The sequence below is a fragment of the Phoxinus phoxinus genome (assembly GCF_949152265.1).
Source record: "Phoxinus phoxinus genome assembly, chromosome: 16".
NCBI lineage: Eukaryota > Metazoa > Chordata > Actinopteri > Cypriniformes > Leuciscidae > Phoxinus > Phoxinus phoxinus.
The window spans coordinates 21,616,354-21,637,439 of record NC_136891.1 but is presented as its reverse complement, the minus strand read 5'-3'; the positions used below and the strand labels follow the sequence as shown (position 1 = coordinate 21,637,439).

At 36.1% G+C, this 21,086-nt stretch overlaps 1 protein-coding gene across 1 annotated transcript in view; it reads right to left on the bottom strand.

Annotated features, from left to right (window-relative positions):
* rad51b (RAD51 paralog B) overlaps window positions 1–21,086 on the bottom strand; it is a 44,949-nt gene that overhangs the window by 14,088 nt on the left and 9,775 nt on the right. The window contains exons 8-9 of the mRNA XM_079639131.1: window positions 13,282–13,391; window positions 7,400–7,478 (exon numbers count right to left, since the gene is read on the bottom strand). Coding sequence (XP_079495257.1) covers window positions 7,400–7,478; window positions 13,282–13,391 — 189 coding nt within the window. The remainder of the gene's footprint in view (window positions 1–7,399; window positions 7,479–13,281; window positions 13,392–21,086) is intronic.

Below are 21,086 nucleotides of genomic sequence, written 5' to 3'. Positions count from 1 at the left end.
GGGATCAACTGCATGCATTTTTTCTTTATGAAGGCTACAACTGAAAAACAAGCGGAGAATTGTGTTCCTCAGTTTATTACTGTTTTAGTTATTGACTTGCACAAGTGCTCTACCTTAAAACTACACTGTTAACACTACACAGAATCGCTGACTGATGATTGCTTATTTGCATGCAGTCGAGACCTTGCAACAATCCCAAATAATTGCAATTTTAATTCATGCTTACAACTTATTTTTGGTTACAAATATTTTGATGCAACATTTAAGCATACTTTTCCATAAGGCTTACCCCCCCCCCCCAAAAAAAAAAAATTAAATAAATTAGGTTACACTTTATTTTAAGGTGTCTGTGTTACACTATAATTATAAATTTAAGAACTGAGTAATAAGTTATAGTTATTACTATAGTAACTACATTAAGATTTCCTATTTGAATACATTTTAAAATGTAATTTATTCCTGGCAAAGCTGAATTTTCCCATGATCCTTCAGAAATCATTCTAATATGCAAGAAACAGTTCTTCATATCAATGTTGAAAATAGTCGTGCTGCTGAATAATTTTGGGGAAAGTGATTTTTCTTTCAGGATTCTTTGATAAACGTGAATAGTTTAAAATAGTTAAAAAAAAGCTTTTATTTGAAAAAGAACCATTAAGTAACATAAAACATGTCTTTATTGTCACTTTTGATCAATTTAATGCATCTTTTTTTAATACCAATATTCATTTATTTTAAAAAATAGTATTGGCCCTCTATTATGTAAATGTGACAGATGGTGAAAATGTTTCATGTCTTCAACTTTTTTTGACAAGATCTGGGTGTAAAAGTGCCTATGATTTTGTGTCTTGGCAGGGACATTGACTTGAGGCTTACTGGAAAGTTTAAGCGCTGAGATTAACTAGTCATCTCGCAACTCACAACTTCCTTTAAAAATCACATAAAAATGTCTCATGACACTTATGGCAAAGGAAGTTATGCAACATCGAGGAATAACAGCAATATAGAATGAGTTAGAAAATATTCATGTCCAGTGCATATTTTTCCTTTTTTATTTTATAAATGAGAGAAGTTTTGTGTTTTTAAGCAGTTGTCATGTAAAAAAATTGTTAAAAAAAAGAGGCTTGACTCGAGGCGCCTAGTCAACTAGTTGATATAGAACACTTTATTTTAAGGAGACATTGTTTTTATACAAATAAGCAATAATATTAATTAACTACATGTAATTACTATAGGGTTGAGGTTAGAGTTAGGGCTTGGTTTAGGGTTAATTACTTATAATTATGCATGCATGACATTTATGTGATTAAAGTCGACTTGACTAGTCGCTGATGACGTCATTAATGAACAAATAAGCCTGAACCTCGAGCTGAGACTCTATGGATTTTTTTTTGTCATTTTAACTGTTGGAAACGGAGGGTAAAAGTGGACTTCAGCAATTTCTTATCCTGTTGCTCCCTCTATAGACCATGAATTGAAACCACACAATTTAAAGGGATTCAACCAGACAGTTGGTGGACCCCATTGACTTCCATAGTAGGAAAAAAAGATACTATGGAAGTCAATGGGGTCCACCAACTGTCTGGTCACCAACATTCTTCAAAATATATTATTTTGTGTTCAACAGAAGAAAGAAACGCATACAGGTTTGAAACAACTTGAGGGTGAGTAAATGATGACAGAATTTTCATTTTTGGGTGAACTATCCCTTTAAAGGTGCCATGTGTAAAAATTGAGGTAAAAATATCCAAAAAATGAGCTACACGCATCAAAAGAATGAGAAGAAATAAGGGCAATGATGTCATTAAAAAAATGTCAAGTTATAGTGCTGCAGAGATATCAACCTTAATTAGCATTAGCATTTCTAGCCACGGCCCGACAGGTGTCGTAATACCAGTTTCGGCCATGGGAGGCGGTATACGGGGCACATAACCACCAGCCAACCTGCAATACACGACACAAATAACTCGCACGGCTTGTGGGCATACTTGAACCTGATGTCTATCGTGTGGAAAGTACAGCCCACTACTTCATTTCAATTCAGGGAAGAGATCGGAAGGATGGCTGAAGCCTTTGGCAAGAGACCCCTACAACCACCGCGTTCTAAAGCACAAATCAGATCAGATAAGGAAAGGACCGCTCGTCACGGTCCGGGCTCGAAAGCGCGGGGGACGGCGAGCGAACTGCAGCGCATAGCCCTGTTTTACAACGTTCAGCACCCATTCTGACACGCCCGGGATCGCTCCCCATGCTTTCGCACGCACAGCTAGGGGCAGAATGGTCTCCGTGATCTGACCGCCGCACTGCGCGGGTTGGAGAAACTGAAACGGAGGTATCAACACGGCGCGCGCGCCCTCGTTGTCTGAAGAGTGCTGCTCGCTGACTACAGCAGCCGGCTGTTTCACATTCAATGACTCGGTCGCTAAGGACGGAGAACAATTTGTGGCGCGAACAGGTCATTTGTAGCCTACTGTATCTTTCAACAGTGTTCGTGTTTTTTTTACTATAGTAGAGATGATCGGTTCACGTGCGCTGTCTGATGTTTACTGCATCACTCGACATGGAGAGGTTGGGTAAAGTAATAATTACAAGAGCTTCACGGTTATCAGATACAAGCATTCAACGGCCCTGTAGTATATATATATATATATATATATAAATAGTTATTTGTGTTTGCGCACGTGATATCAGGAAGCAATGTAATAACGTTACCTGTAATACACACATGATGGCAATGCGCAAATCGTGTGTGTGTGTGTGTCACAAATCATTATTGTTTCTTCAACTTATTAAAATATCTTACTTTACTGCAACTATCTGTTTCTGCTTCTTTAACATATTTATAGTGTGTGATTTATAAAATACCATATCCTACATCACATATTTTGATATGTGAGGTATACTGCCCCCATCTGGTATGGAATGTGGAGTATGACTTGATTTTTTTTGCCAGACAATTACACATGGCACCTTTAAGTGACTAGTCGACGTCAAGCTTAAACCGTCATGGCAGACCATTAAAATCGACTAGTTGACTGGTCTGTGCAACCCCTACTAAGTATATGTTACATAACTATGTAAACTTAAAATAAACTGTTACCAAAAATCTTTTATTCAGCAAGGTTGCATTAAATTGATCAAACTTGAATGTAAAAAAATTCATGTGTTTTTGATCTTTCTATTAATCAAATAATCTTAAAAAACAAATAAATCATGGTTATCAGGGTTTCCAGAAAAATACTGAGCAGCAACACATAATAGAATAATTTCTGAAGAGTCATGTGACACTGAAGAATGGAATGGCAGAAATAAATCAAATATTAAAACGGAGTTGGAGGAAGGGGTGTTTGTTTCAGATGAGGAAGTTGAGGTTTCTATTATTTTAAAAAATTAGCATTTTTGGCATCACCCACACACCAGTAACCAACAATAATCATTTCTGGATTAAAGTGAAGAACAGAGGTGTGTTGAGATCAAATATTGGCAGGAAGCATTAGTGTATGCGTGTGCGATTGACTTGAGGACGTCGTGTAAGAACTCAGAGAGAAGTGTGTGAAGAGTGTTTCAAAGGTCTTTCTCATACAGGGTCTTTATTTGAAGCTGGCAGGCTTTGCGAGCCACACATCAAAGATGCACTTGTTGAGAGAGAGACTGATTAACACAACTGATCCAGAGAGCCAGACCACAGCAAAACTATTCAATAGCTGGATTGAACTGGACACACACAAGACTTTCTCACTCTCCAACACAAAGATGCACAACCACACAATCTCTTCATAGAGAAGCTTTGTCAGCAAAGTGCAGAAATAGGGAATTGCTTAGATGTAGTGATACAACGAAAAAAAAAATTCTTGACTGAAACCAAAAATTCACGACACATTTGGGGAGAAAATTTAAACCGAAAATATTACATAAATATTTGGTTACGCTTTATTTTAAGGTGACAAAGTTACATTGTACTTACTCAAATAAGCACTGAGTGATATTAATTAACTACATGTACTTATTATAGAGTTACTGTTAGGGTTTGGTTTAGGGTTAGTTACTTGTAATTATCCATAATTTACTGTTATTACTATAGTAAGTACATGTAGTAGTAACTTTGTCATCTTAAAATAAAGTGTTACCAAATAGTTTAACTTAGACTTCTGTTTTCTCAGGTTCTTCCTTCAGGCATCATTACTACCATAACATCTATGCTCCAACCATTCAAAAAATGGATAATACATTTTTTAAATATTGCACAACTGTAAGTAAATGATTGACATTTGGCTAATCTAAGCACATTTGTAGCCAATAAAATGCACAACAAAAACACTACCGTTCAAACGTTTGGGGTATATATATATATATATATATATATATATATATATATATATATATAAATGGGAAAGGAATTATACTTTTATTAAGCAAGGGCAAATTAAATTAATAAAAAGTGATAGTAAATACTTTATAAAAAAATAAAAATTACAAATAAATGCTGTTCTTTTGAACTTTCTGTTCATCAATGAAAAATGTTTCAGTTTCTACAAATATAAAAAATATTTTTTTGAAAGTTTCTTGTGCATCAAATCAGCATATTAGAATGATTTCTGAAGGATCATGTGACACTGAAGACCATTCAGCTTTGCCATCACAGAAATTACATTACAAGTATTAAAATAGAATTAAAAAAAAAAATTGTAATCATATTTCACAAAAGGTTTTATTTTTACTGTATTTTTTTTTATCAAATAAATGCAGTCTGGGTAAGCATAAGGGACTTAATTATTATTATTGTATACTAATCTTGCAACCCTAAACCTTTCAATGACAGAGGACCAATGTATATTTTCCATTTCTAAAGGAAATGTGGCAGGTTCTTAAAGTCCCACTCCGATCATATTTTAAAGCTATTTTTAAACATTCCCAGTGGTCTTTAAATTATGATTATGCCATTTTTAGCCAAAATCTCAAAACCTGTGCTGTTTTCTGGGACTTCGCTTCAGCAGAGCGGCAGTAGCTCATTAGCAATTCGCCTCTGCGTTGTGGGCGGAGCCGTTGGCACGGAGAAGCATTACAGTATTATATACACGTTAATTATTATTATCCGAAGTTAATCAAAGTTATCACCGATCATTATTTCACTCCGAGACGTCGCGGTAAAAAACAGCTCGACTTCGCCTCGATATTTCATCCCTCCCACAGTGATCATTCAGGACATATTTAGTATCAGTGGATTGCTCGGAATTTCGGGATTATTATGATGCTAATGTCACCGCTGAAAAACTGACTGACTCTCTCACGAGTGATGGGCTTGACACACGAGGGGACAAACGACTGCGACAGGCGAAACTCGTCGCCACCCGTGTGCAAGTCTTACTTACCCGAACGAGCGCGGAATTTCACATGCACGAATGTCGCCTGTTGCTTGGCTGGAGGAGGCTGGCTGCCCTCTCTCATTATGTAATGATGTAATACTGACGGGATTAGTTTGTGATGTTCTCCAAACTTTAGTTTTGACGATTGATAGACGGTGAAAAGTGACTTATTTGTTACAGTATGTGTTCCAATTTGAGTATGAGCTCGTGGCCCCGCCCAGTGGAGTTACTACGTCACAACTCCAGTCTATTTTAAACGGCATTTTAGCGTCTGCTACTGATTCACAGACATTTGAATGTAGAAATACTCAGAAATACAACTTTGAGCTTATTTTTACAACTTTGAGCTTATTACAAGATATGTCCTCTAACATCAGAAAAATGCCACAAGAATATGTTAACACCTAGAAAAACATGATTTTCATCGGAGTGGGTCTTTAAGCAACAGAAGATTCTCTAACTTTTCACATGTGGAATTTCATGTGGAATAACCTTTAATTTTTTGATTAATCAACTAAATTAAAATTAATAGAAAATCAGAATAGTAGTTTGTTGCAGCCCTAAATGTTTTTCGCTACACTAATTTCCCAGACAAAATCTACATCATCTCTCTAAACAAAAGCACCAAATGTGCTAATTTAGTACTTGCTTCCTCTAATAAAACCCATCAAAAACAAGAACAAGCTCCTGAATGTGAGCTCATATCAGCATGAGGCACAGGCATCAACAGGAAGTGTGAGCTGTTCGATTATTCATTGTTATTAATTTATGCTGAACTGAAACCGCTGAAATCAATCATAACTGCACAAGCAAACTACTTCCATTCCAAACCCGAAAATGAACTCGAGTACATCAAGGTGAATTACTTTTGAATTCTTCTCCAAGTGCTGTTGAAAGTCCACCACATACACCACCATAAACCTCTGCTGAAGAGCCAAAACACCCCCACTGTGTTTTTCCTCTGATATCCTGTTTCCCATTAAAGTTTTGTGGTGTTGGGAATCCACACAAACCGCCCCGAGGTAAACTGTGAAGCCCACGGATGAATTCAAATGATCCTGACAGGACAGCCAGAGGTCCTGGAAGTTAAACTGCAGTGGGCAGAAGTTTTGACCCAGAAGGTTTAACAACACAAACCACACACACAAATGAGTGTACTTGTATTATTATAAGCTTTTTGAAAAACCAACCATGGTATTTTTTTTATGATTCCGATTAATGACACTAAAATAAACAGTGTGACTTTCAGTTACTAAAAACTAGAGTCACATACAACAACAACTGAAATACACATTGCATGACTAAAACAAATCTAAACCTTAAAGACGACCTATTATGCCGCCCTTTTTCAAAGTCTTGATTTTGTTTTTGGGGTCTAGTTGAATAATATGTTTTTGTGCTTGAATGTTCAAAAACCACATTGTTTTTCAAATAGTTTACATTGTTGCAGCCCCTCTCTTCCCAGTCTGTCTGTAACGCTGTGATTGGTCAACCGCTTTGGGAAATCAACCCCTTCCCATAACCGTGAGTTTCACACTACTAATGAAACTCAAACCAGGCCTCGTACCCTTTTTTAGCATGATTTGAGCGGAAATAATTTAAATGAGGAATATTATGATGTGTATGTTACCGGAAGAAAACTCAAGACTACAATGGAGGCGTTTCAGGGAGTTCAGAAACAGTGACACTGATATAGAGAACAACTCCCTTTGGAGTGACTTTGTTTTGTAACTTTGCAGATTTTTTTTTATGCCCAAACAGCAACATTAAACTTTATAGAAAGTTAAAAATGTATAAAGGACCCCTTTAAAATATATTATGTACTTTTTGAGGATGTGTACTTCCCATAAACAATTTCTATACGTCAATTTTATGTCATCTAAAACCAGTTCCCGCGCACTTAGTTTAACACCATTAATTCCTATCATTTTCATTTCCACTGGCATTTCCACTTCATAACATGTCCTTACCTGCCCTACACTGGTGTCATGTTTTTAAGGTTCAGTTTTGTCAGTACACTGTTCTTCAAACACACTCACCCTCAAGACGGATGCCCTCCCTCTGAACAGTGTAGCTCAGCACAGCAAAAGGGGCCACGGGTGACTTGGCAATGATAATCTAAAACAAGAAACAAGAAGAGATGTAGAAGTAGTAAGAGAAGGGCTCAATGTCACTTAATGGCTACGGTATCAATACAAGGCAAATCGCTAATAATTTGGAGCTGCTCCCGACGAGCTGGATGGCGCCTTGTATGGCTGACACCGCCGTCGGTGTATGAATGGGTGAATGTGAGGCAACATGTAAAGCGCTTTGGAGGCCATTGAGTCTGTGAAAGCGCTATATAAATGCAGTCCATTTACCATTTTTACAATGGACTTAATTCATAAAATGAATAGGCTATATTCATCAAAGTAATTCTAATTATGTCATGACATCTCTCACAAGATATGGCAGAGAAAATGTATTTGGTCTTGGCGCAATAGATCTGCTACGCTGCTGCTAGAGAGCAAGTACCGAGACTTGCTACTGCCAATACATTCACATACACACTGCTGTGATCATGTAAGACATGCGGCTTCTGCACATGTAACATACATTAATTAAGCCATTAGCAGATCTATACAGGTGGAGGTCTCTCACGGAGGAGCGGAGGCATAAAGGAGGAACGACGACTGTGAAGATCGAGAGAGGAACAGGCCTGAACTTGCGTTTTGTTTCTGTTTTGTGTGGCCAGCAGTCGTCCGCGAGGGGGTGCTGCATGGCTTATACGTTTTTGTTTATTTTGTTATTAAAAGTGTTCAATGTTCGCCGGTTCCCGCCTCCTCCTTCCCATAACAACAAACTTCGTTACAGTCTTGCTTCTGTTTGTTTCTATCTAATTTTGGTGTGTTAAAATCAGATGCAATAAAATTATTATTGTAATAATAGTCTATTATTAATTCAAATTATACACAAAATTATTAAAAAAGGTCATTTTCTGAATTTTCAGCATCATTACTCCTGTCTTCAGTGTCACATGATCCTGCAGAAATCATTCTAATATGCGGATTTGCTGCTCAAGAAACATTTCTGATTATTATCATGTTGAAAACAATTGTGCAGCTTAATATTTCTGGATTCATTGATGAGCAGAAAGCTCAAAGGAACAACATTAATTTTAAAAATGTTATTTATATATATATATATATTATATGTAACAATCTATTTTATATAAAATATAAATATAACAACTTTTGAATGGTAGTGAACACACACACAAACTTATGGGGGATACAAGACCCCAAATGAAAAAAAACAAACATTAAAAGGCATTACATTATTATTGTGGAACTAATTTTTATCCCCTTAAGCGGCACCCCCCTTTTTTTAAATAGACAAGAATAGATGTAAGATTGGTCTTGTTTTAAATAAAACATTTGGCAGATTTTTGTAGAAGTGAAATAAATTAAGGAAGTTAAACAGAAAAAAAAGTTATAGAAGTTTGAGTTTATGAAAATGTACAATGTTAAATTTATTATTTAGTATTATTCATATTTTATATAAAATATATATTTTCAAAATCTGGAGGACTCTAAAAATGCAAAGAAATCAAAGCCAAAAATTGTAGGTTGATATCTCAAAAAATAAGCTTTCAGTAAGATTTTGATTGGGCGCAGTACCAAACTTTTTCACTAGTTGACATTACTGCCCATATAAGGGCGCTTCCATTTCCATATGTTGTTTGAGTGATCTGAACCATTATTTTTACAATTTTCATACAATTTATGAAGTAGACATCCTATTCAGAAGTATAGGATGGTTTGGCGAAAGTTTGGTAGATTTTAAAATGAATTCAACCTCTAAGAAACACAAAAAGAACACGTATGTGCATAATAGCTCACTGCCACATCACAAATGGTGAATTTTCTTTTTCTATATTATTCTTTTTTTTCTTTATATTTAAAAAATGTTCAGACCTTTTTTTCTACAAACCTTTTCATTTGAACTCTTGGAATGAAAAGAAACTGAGGTTTCTACCATTCTTTCATGATTTTTCATGTTCATCACTATTTCAAAATAAAGGTCTGAACTTAGGAGTATGAAAATATTATTGTTGCAAATTGATAAATTACGGCTCCTTTGTAATTTATTTTGTAAATCAGTCACCAAATAGAGATTGTATAAGCTTTCAAATTATATATAGTTTGTCAAGATTAGTTTAGGTTTAGTATAGGATATTAATGTTTTAAATATGTAATGGCTGTGGGGTTATAAGAGGTTAAGTGAATCACTGAATTAAAAAAATGGCTTTAGAAGAGATAACGTATTGTTTATTTTGGTTATATTTATATTATATTATTTTATATCTTTACTCCACAGCAAAAACAAAGAAAGTACTTCAGAAAATAAAGCACTTTTTTGTTTGTTTTTACTAAATGTATCAGACTAAATGAATAACCCTACTTGCACTTCATTATTTAACATGTCTGAACTCCTTCACCTTATACAACAAAAAGGGCATCTATCTGGCTGCTACGTCAATGGGCATAAAAGCAAGCATAGGATCCTGGAAAACAGCCTGTAGGGAAGCAGCAGCATTGGGTTACCAGACTCAGCAGTGTCTACAGGCAACCTGCGTCAAAGCCTATTAGAGCTGATGGTGAATCTACATTACTCCTTTTGTCATCAGCCTCTAATATCGAAACCCTGCACTAGGGGTGCGCCTTGTTCAAAATTAGATAGCATTAGAGTGAAAACTACTCAACAAAACTCAAAAGAGGAAACGGGCGCGAGGTGAAGGGTGAAACTGTCTGGTAACTGTTGCGCAAAAAACACTCAACGGAAATGAATCAGATCCCTCAAATCCAAGTAAACAAATAAAGCTTTTGTGCCTTCTGCCTAATATGACTGCTTTATAACTTGTGTACTCATGAAATGAAAGACATTTCCGTCTCAAGTTAATAACCGTCCACAGACGGCAAGACTTGCTCTAGGCTTATTTGTACAAAAATAAACTGGTGCATTTCCTAAGTTTCGCCTTTGCAGGGAAATATCTTGTTACTTGTGGTTAAGAATTAGTTAGTTTTTACAAACCTGCTGCCAGTTGCTTTGTGTGAATGCGATTCCTCACTGATGCGCCGTGACACACAGACACAAAGCTTTTCAGCCACCCAAACCAGCCCAGTTCCCCTCACTTTAACCCATACGCACATCTTTCACATATGAAGTACCATGACTTTACCTCTAATGGATGACATCCACAGTAAATGGCGGAAAATCAGGGAGTTTCTGAGGGTTTTTTTCACTGAAGTGACCGTGCCAGAGCCACTGAACCGCACAAAAGAGCCAGGCACCATTGCCTTCCTTGTGTACCAGCAGTTTTGGACCACTGCCTCTCTATCAGTGTGCCTTTCTTTAGATGGGAGCTCAGTCGGAAAAGAGAAAAACAAAGTCTTCAGGGCTCTAAGGGTGTACGGGCAATGAGGTATGCCATTATTTGACCGGACGAAAACAAGTAGGGCAGACCGAGACAATGAAAGGGGTGGTGGAGTAAGACGTTTTCTTTCTTTTAAGCTTGTCTGAAAGATGAAATCGCTGGATGAGTGCAGTTTTATTTTCTTGTGTTGACGTATTTCCTGTTGAAGCAGGAAGTTTAGGGGGACAAATTGAAGATATAGTGTCCTTAAAATATTTTTTTCTGAATCTCAATTTGCTGCTTACTTGCAGGTGGCCCACTTTTTAAGTTGCATTGGTTCTGGAAGTCTCTTTCCACTTATTTTTGAACCAGCTATGAGGGTGAATCGCAATATCAAAAACTTTTATTTAAAGAAAAAAGTATTTGAAAATCGGATGAAAAGACAAAGGCACAAGACTTTTATTGATTTCAATGAAGGAAAGAACAACAATCCCATGAAGCATTGCGAATGACTATCAAATTAAAAACAATGGTTAAATATAAAATTATTAATTTAAAGGTGTTGATTATCTATGGAAACAACATATTTTAAGTTTATTGCAAAACATGCGCATATGTATACACATATTTTGAGAGCATATGGAGATAATTCTCAGTGCTTCATAACAATGTTGTTTTCGTCAACGATGACGATAACGCAATTATTTCCTTGACGCACCTTTTTTTTATGACGATACGATAACGTTACGACGACTAGCTAAAAATGGCTCTAAGCTGACTAAAACATGACGAGACGTTTTCGAGTTTTCGTTGACGAGACGAGATGGAACGAAAATGATTATAAGTCTGACGTTCACAATGCATGTCATTTCTGCCTATTTTGCGTGAAATCGGTCTGTTTTGAGCTAAAAAGTATCAGCAATGCCGCATTCTAATCGTTGTTTTGGGTAACGTTACGCCCACCACCCGGCTGCCGCGCACCAGATTCCACACAACAACAACCAGTGTTGCCAGACGTACGATATTTATCGTATTTGTACGATAATTTTGACCTCTGTACGATCAATAATGAAACAAATCCCATAGTGTACGCTAGTTTCAGAATTAGATCGAGCGAGCAAGCATGTGTAGCGCGCGCACAGCAGAGAAAGGGAGCGAGAGAACTTGCGTGTGTGTGCTAGTGTGCGTGTGTGCCTCACGAAGCGCATGTAAGGACCCAACCAATCGAATTATTCAGAAAGACTAGTTTATTATGCAAAGGGTTTAAGGTTAACTGTTGTTTTATGAATTGCAACACTTGCTGCAACCTGTCAAACCTAAGCCCATTTCCAATACTTTTTAACCTAAATTAATTTGTTAAAGACTACTTTTTTTTTGTTTTCTAAAATTGACTAAAACCTTTTTTGCGTTTTCGTCGACTAAAACTTGACTAAAACTATCAAGTTTATAAGTGACTAAAATGTGACTAAAACTAAAAAGCATTTTCGTCAAAAAGACTAAGACTAAGACTAAAACTAAAAGGGCTGCCAAAAACAACACTGCTTCATAAGAGTGGGTGGTCCATATAGAGCTGGTTTGGCATGATTTGAATGCCGTGACTCTGATTGGTGGAATTTTCTGTACAGCATCATGGGTGATGTGTTTTTTTACTACAAATTCTGCTGTTAAACATGATTATTTAAAGGGATACACCACTTTTTTTGGAAATAGGCTCATTTTACAACTCCCCCAGAGTTAAACAGGTGAGTTTTACCGTTTTCGAATCCATTCAGCCGAATTTAACACTTGACTCTTCTGTAGTTAAACCGTGTACTAAGATCGACGGAAAATGAAAAGTTGCGATTTTCCAAGCCTATATGGCTAGGAACTACTCTCATTCCGGCGTATCATTACGCCTGCTGCACCCATGGTACGGCCGCACAGTTCCTTGATTCTTACGCCGGAATGAGAGTAGTTCCTAGCCATATAGGCTTGGAAAATTGCAACTTTTCATTTTCCGTCGATCTTAGTACACGGTTTAACTATAGAAGAGTCAAGTTTTAAATAGGAAAAATATTGAAACTCGTTGGTCATTTTGAAAGAAATGCTACTGGACTCATCAGAATCAATGATCTATGCTAAGCTATGCTAAAAGTGGTACCGTCAGACCCGGAGTTCGGCTGAATGGATTCGAAAACAGTAAAACTCAACTGTTTAACTCCGGGGGAGTTGTAAAATGAGCCTATTTCCAAAAAAAGTGGAGTATCCCTTTAAAGAAATAAGTTATAATAAAGTGAACGGATGGCAACAATGTGTCTTTAAAGGTCTATACGTTTTTGTTAAAAAAAAATACAGATTCCCTATGAACAGAAACAGAAAATAAACAGAATTTTAACTTCCGGAACCCAATTGTTGCACTCTATTAGGGGAGGGACATTATCAGTCTAGAGAGAATCTAATTAGACAAAAAAAAAACGGTGTGGTTCAAAATGATGTCATCAGTACAAAATTGTGCTAATTCCCGCAGAGGAGTAAAAGGGTGTTTACCTGTCTCCGTTCGGTGTCTTCATACTGGACAATGAGGCGTGTGTTAACACAGTGACTCCATGTGTTTCCCAGCGCAGCTGTCACAAACCCAGAGTCCTCCTCAGTAGATACTGAAGGCCCAAAAAAAAAAAAACAGATTTCATACAGTCAGGGTTCAAACTTTACATTTGTCAAGTCCCAAATTAGAGAAAAAATTGGCTTTGGTAAGTAAATAAACCTGTAGTTTGCCAACAGTTAACAAATTGCTAGAACTGTAAGATGTAAGATGACACACAACTGTGTAAGATGGTTTAAACCAAATTGTAACAATGGTCATCTGAATCTCACTTAAATAATGATTTAGATTTAAAAAGACATATTCTTTAGTTTATGACATAATATTATATGTTTGTATTCAGATAAAATGTTTAACTGACAAGAAAACATGCGCATAAACTAGCTGTTTTCATCCAAAGAATTACTGTTCAATTACTGATACGGTTCAAATGTTTGGGGTAAGATTTTATTTACTTCATCTTTTTGAAAGAAGACTCTTACGCTCACCAAGGCTGTATTTATTTGATCAAAAATATAGTAAAAACAATAATGCTGTAAAAAAAAAAAAAAACATTGTTCATGGTTTTCTATTTGAATATGTAATTTATTCCTGTGATGCAAAGCTGTATTTTTCAGCATCGTTATTTCAGTCTTCAGATTATTACTGATGTTGAAACCGGTTGTGCTTCTTAAATTTTGGTGGGAAATTGTTATATTCAGTGTTCCTTGATAAACAAAACGTTCAGAAGAACAGCACTTATTTGAAACCGAAATCTTTTGTAACAATATAAATGTATTTCCTGTCACTTTTAATCCATTTAAAGAGTCATATCTGATCACCGACAGTCTGACCCCAAACTTTTAAATGATAGTGTATATATAAAATGCAAAAATTAATTTTCATAGTAACAAATATTTATAGCTAGTACATTTTCTCATTTCACCCACCATAGGAGGTTAATTTAGGACTCTGCACAAAGCTGTTTAGCCATGTTGCACCATTTCCCCAATTGCTATAACTCACTCATCTACAGTGAATCACTTGAATACTTGGAGCCATTGAGTCATTTTTGCAGTTTAAGGACTGAGTGTAGAACAGATGATAAGCGCGAAGAACAATGGAAACGCTTCTTTGGGTCAGACACCTGAGGAAGTTACCAATGTTACTATTGACATAACACTCATCCGGGTCTTCTTCGAACTGCTATGTAAACACACCTGTGTGTTTATGTTCGCCCACTGCGCCGCAACCAGAAACAGCCAGGGCCTCTGAGGTCACGGTCTGAGTGTCTTTCTCATGATTCTGTGTTGTGTAACATTTTAAGCACCATGCTGTAATCTGACAATACTATTCACAACTGTCACATCAGCAACTCTCACTTCCTCAAAACATTTCCTGTGGAAAGTCGAGTGCGGGAGAAACCTGAAAAGGCTGGCACGGCATGTCAGTGAACTGGATGTCTGGAAGGCCCCTCCTCTGAAAAAAACAACATCCTCAATAACCCCCCACCGAAGAAAAAAAAATGGAAACAATAGCCAACCACTTTACAGCTCCAGATGGGTTTTGAGCTGTTTCGCATTAACGGATAAAAAGGGCAAATTCACTAAACAGCGCCGCTTTTCACACAGAATTTTACCACAAAATTGGGCTTTATTTACTAAACACACGCAATCGGACCAGGTGCTAACTAGACTGAAATGCTGTTTAACTAAAGTCAGTCCTTCTTTTTGGAGAAAACAACTGAAATTTACCATTTCAAGATATCCTAAGATGAATTTCACTTAAAAAGTATGTTTGTGTATATTTTTGCATCACAACCTTTTAACTCTGCTCTCTGGAAAACGTCATTCTGTTTGTGGCATTCCTAAAATTCACCGGAATCAACGCATATGAGACCGCTTCATTCGGTGTAACTCAAACCGCCACTACTTAAAACGGTTAGTTCACCCCAAAATATAACCAAACAATGTAATCATTTGCTCACCCTTATGTTGTTCCAAGCCCATATGACTTTCATGCAGGTATAAAACACAAATGAAAATATTTTAAATGAAACCTGATAGATTTCTGTATCTCTATTGAAAGTCTATTCCACAAAAACGTAATCCATGTGAATAGAGCGGTTTAATCCAAGTCTTCTGAAGAGACTCGATCGCTTTATATGATGTTCAGATTTCATTTAGTATTTTATTCACATATAAGCATTGATCAACAAACATACAGAGCACATGAAATATAGTAAACGGAAGTTCAAACATGCTCGCTTGACGCACATGAACCAATTAGCTTCGTTCGCCGCGTCAAGCAAGTACGTTTACCATATTTGATGCGTTCTGTGTATGCGTTGATACAAACAACTTTTTTGACAGCCTAACCACTTTAACCTAAAATATTTACTTGAAATAGCCCGAGATTTATTTCAATAATTTCAATGTTCACAGTTCTCTGATGTTTGGTCACATGACATGTAAGCAAACATAAAATATTTCATCAATTTAATCTTTTATTGATTGGTAGAATAGTGTTTATTAATTTAATTTGTTAATTATTAGCTTTTCAAAAAACTCATGAACCCCATGCAGTTCCCACGTGAACCCCCAGGGTGTCTTTATGAAGGTTTTGAAACATCAAAGTTGTGGTTACCTGGACTTTCAATGGAGGGACAGAAATCAGGTTCAGGTTTCATGAAAAATATGTTCATCGCGTTTCGAAGATGAACGAAAGTCTTATGGGTTTGCAACGTCATGAAGGCGAGTAATAGATAACAGCAACTTAATTTTCTTGTTGAAAACCTATTATTGTGTCTAGTATCACACCACAGACTCGCTTCCTCATTTAATACAAATGCAACTGCCACCATCTTGCGCCTCAGTTATCGATTATAGGACTGTAGTGAAAATGACCTTAGTGGACTTCAATATTAATATTACTTTAATATTGTTGTAATGTTCATCTTGATCTTTTTTTATTTACAATATAAACTTGTACTTAAACTCAAACCAATACTTCATGTCCACATATTTATTTGGTGAATATCTGAGTAATAAGTAAAATAATGTAGTCAGTCAGCCAGTTATTATTGCTAATAAACACTTACGTGTTTGTGTGTGTACGATGTGTGTAAATGAGCACATTTTAAAGAGACGAGTCCCAGTAAAATACACCAAAAAAAAAAAAGCGGTAGTCTGCTGTATTCTCCGCTCAGAACCGACCTGCGAGATGGGGAACTGCATTGTGTTAATTGTGTTCAACAGATTTGGGTTACTTTATTTGCATAATTAATATATAGTGACTAAGGCACTAAAACCATGTGCAAATATACAGAGCTATCAACAGGAACAACTCATTCCAAGTGGATTCCCCTAACAATGTCTGAAAGAATCGCAGACTAATGACCATGCGACTTAATGCGAGTTCATGGTAATAAGGTTGGAGAGGGCCAGACTAAACAAATGTGACGCCCTGTTAAGACCCAGCTTCTTAAATCAATGCTCTGGGTTCCAGTATAATCCGCCTACTCTCTCTGATCCCAACAGAAGCCATGGGTGCTGCTTTCCCACACTGTGATATTCAATCAGCTGTCTTTTTAATACCCTGCAAATCAGTTATTAAAGGATCCAATTTGCGTTTGCACCAAATTCAGCCCGTCCAAATGTTTTTATTGAGTGACTAGTTGGTTTTAAGGAGGCCCATTTAATTACACCGTCTTAAGGTCAGATCTAGCACAAATTGATCAGTTATGTTTCTCACTGGGTGATTGCATTTTTGTGTTTAAATTATAGCTGCTTTAAACTTTGATTGCAAAATTATCAATTTGCATTGGATAAGAGAAAAAACTTATTTTAAATTTGTTTAGACATGTACGTGCAGAGTATACACATCAAAACCCTTGCATTGTGCATAATCCAGTTCCGTTCTTCATGGTAGGAGGACTATTTGTAAAAATAGTAAAAATGCTAAAGAAAAAAACGGTTAACTGCTTTAACTTTAAGTTACATTACCGTAAACAGATTGGTTTAACATTGCATTATATGTAATCTGAATGTTAAATACTGTCAATTTTATATATATTTTTTTGTAAAACAGTGAAAAACGGAAAAAAAATTATTTCTAGAAGTCTCATGACATATCACATATTTAAGTTGGTTTGTTTTTTCTCATTTGTGTTAGGTTGAAGGCCAGAAAAAAAAGTTGTTATTACACATTAGACGTTTTGTGTTACATTTTCTGTTATTTAGTTAATTTTAGTGTCATGTCAGCATCTTTTTTTTAGCATCTGATAGTATTTTGTCTTCATTTTTTATTTCAATACATTTTAAGATAAAGAGTAGATTTTGGGAGTTCAAGTAGATTGGTATAGTAACATTATATTACTTAAAGTCCCCCTGTAGTCAATAACTTCATCACTTAAAACTCATCTTTGATCACCAAAAATACATATGTAAACGTTTTTTACACCTTAAAATAGCTTGGATGTAACTATATATAGCCTAATAACAACATGCAGTTACGTGACATATACTGTAACCGAACGACTCGAACCCGAAGACTCGAAAGATGAACTAATCAATTCTGTATCCGGTACCGACTGCATAACTCAGCCTATATCTGGCTGTCATGTGATGAACGAATGACTCGAACCCGAAGTCGATAGACTCGAAACGTGAACTAATCAATTCTGTATCCGGTACTACAGACTCATAGCTCAGTTTATGAGGATGTCACGGGATGAACAAACAGCTTCAGGAGGTGAGGTAAACTAACAGACTGCATAGCCTGAAGACCAAGATAAATGAATGAATCGTTTCTGTTTTTCATAATTTGTCTTTTCCGTTGCATGGCAATTTTTTTCATATTCTAAATGAGATTGACATTTGATGTGTTCGGGGAATTTGGCTATTAACATGTAACATTTTAAATACATTCTGCTGAAATTAACGAAATGACTCAAAAAAAAATCAAAGATCCGAGTCAGCAAAATTATCCAAACTTCCCACTACTACTTAGTCTTTGGATCACTGCAGTTATAAGGAGAAAATACTCAGCAATGGAGTTGACTTACGAATTTGCACATGGTTATGTTTTAAAGCATATTAGAAAAAACACATAGACATATAAACAACATTAAAAGTTTGATCTTCAACACAGGGGGACTTTAATGAAATATAAGTTGTAAAATATACAATACTCGTAATATCTATAATATTGTCACTGTATTTTTAACTGTGAATTTCTTGCAATTTCTTGCCGTTTTTTTAATCGGATGATAATATTTGTTCTTAGTGTAGCTACTGGACAATAAATCTTACCTAAAGGTACCACAGCTTTTAAACCCCTGATTTGAGCTTGCTTGATGTTTTCATAAAACAGCATCATAGAAAAATAACAATGTAAAACTTCCTTGAACAACTCCCTTTTTGTAGTATCATAATATAATATCATCATGCTAAAATCCTCTAGAAAGTTACAGAAATGCAGGAGAAAATTAAACAAAGAAAGCCTCCTCTGTCATGCTTTTTCCTATCGTACTGCACAAAATAGCCTTCTTATCAGTGTTCAGAGGAGCTCTGAACTAAATCACAGTGGCCTCTTTTACACACAGACCTTACACTTGAAGCATTGGAATCCAATCTGACCCCAAAAGTAATTTGAAGCCAATGGCTGGTGACTAGAGCGGATATGGTGAGTAAATCTGCTGAGGTCTGTTATGATTTATGTGTATTGGCCTCATCACAAGCTTGAGGCAGCAGACAGTTGTAGCCGAGAGCAACTACTATTCTGGACAATAGTCAACATCTCAGATTAACCATGGAAGCAGATACAAACAGCAGGTATGGCCTTTTGTCTACAACTTCAACAAAAGACCTCAAAAGTAGTTTCCATTACCTAGGCCAAGAGGAAAACATTTTCTCAAGATTAGGGATGTGTGAGACAAGTCAATTAAACATTACTGCTGCTAGTCAGCACTGGAAATACTAGTTGTTGTATTAATTTTTTTTTGAACATTTATGTGTTGCTCTATATTTTTAGAAAGGGTATGTTCAAATTACTGTAGTTAATGTTACATTTTAATATAACACATTATGTTATTGTATACCTGGAGCGGAAAACAAAATAATTTCATGTTACCTCAGACTTTGATCTTGCATATATTTTTCAGTGGTATTTTGTATGAGATTGGACTGTTTCATTCATATTAAGTCGGCTGTTTTAAGTGAACTGCTTATAAAGACTTCTTGAACTGTCATCTGGGGGTTTGTTAACTATAGACGGTAACAAAATGTCCGATTAAACGTCAATGAAACTAGTCATGGCACATATCTCTAGTCTTTTTTTAAACACCGTTTTCAACTAAAACTGAAAAACTTGTTATGCGTTTTTGGCCACTCATTTACACGACAATGGCGTTTTGGCCGACAATTCGAGTTTCAAAGTGCAAGGTGCTGAAAATGATAACATTATTATCTCTGTGTTAACTACAGAAACACAAATTTGTGAAAACTGTGACATGCGCTCGCATAGTTCAGTTCAGTCTGTAGGCGTGTAGTGTTTCTTTACAAAGTGACATCGCCAACTACTGGCCTGACAGAATACTACAGCATTTTAGTCGTAAGTATATTTTTTCAGCACAACTGCATCTTTGATGACTGAATAAGTGCAATTCATATTTATTCCACAAGGTGTTAATGTCTGATACACAATGATGAAGTGACGTTTCACTCATATTTACTGCAGGCAGAAAACAAAAGAATAGGAAGTATCATCAGCAAAACTTGAAATGGTACAGTGATTTACTGAAGAGCAAGTACTGAACACAATCAAATATTACTGTCACTGTCACTTGATGGTGGATCTGGTGAAGACGCTGTCAGCTATCAAAATATTGATTTTGAAGATATTGAAAGCTATAGTTTTGAGAACATGTTTGAGATTGTGAATATGAGCCAGATGCTGAATGTACTGTGAAATGAGCTCTGAAGAGGACAGTGATGATGGTATAAAACATCTGCTCAAACTGAACCCTTCCAAGCTCCAGAAGGTAACAAAATATGCTTTATTTTATTCTTCTGTAATTGTTACTCGAATATCGGGAGAGTTTTAGATTATCGTGTCAGGTAGAGATCCATCTGTGTTAGATATAGATCCGGGTCGCTAAAGACCCGAATATGTAATAATGATTGGCGAAACATTTGTGCATTTAAGGGTTAAAGTAAATCATTGCACTGGAATAAGTTGTGGCATTTTTCTTTTCAAAATTTCTATAGATATCATGATAATATTGTTAACATTACCCACTTTATTTAAAGTCTTCTGAATTCATGATATCTTTGTGAGATATCACAGACAGAAATGTGAGTAGTTATTCGTGAAAAACTCTTCGCTAAAAACTCTAAAATCGAAAAACTCTAAAATCTTTCACTTGCTCAGAATATTCTCACTTCTCACTACTGCACATTCAAACGATACTAGTTCTCTAGTGTCTTGTGACAAATTGAGATGCATTTAAATGTTGATTTGAACGCAAGCATGAATAAATTGTACTTGGGGGAGGGGTTTTGTGGAGCTTGACACCAATCTTCTTTCGCTACATGAAAAAGACCAGTGTGAACCATAGAATAACCTTCTGCTTCTGTGTTTATACAGAACAGAGAGAGTTATATGAATTTGGAATATTTGACAATTTTTTTATTTCGGGGTGAACTATCCCTTTAAGTGAGAGGTCAGATAAGACCAATGATGGAGATAAACAGGGTGAGGCTGTATAAGG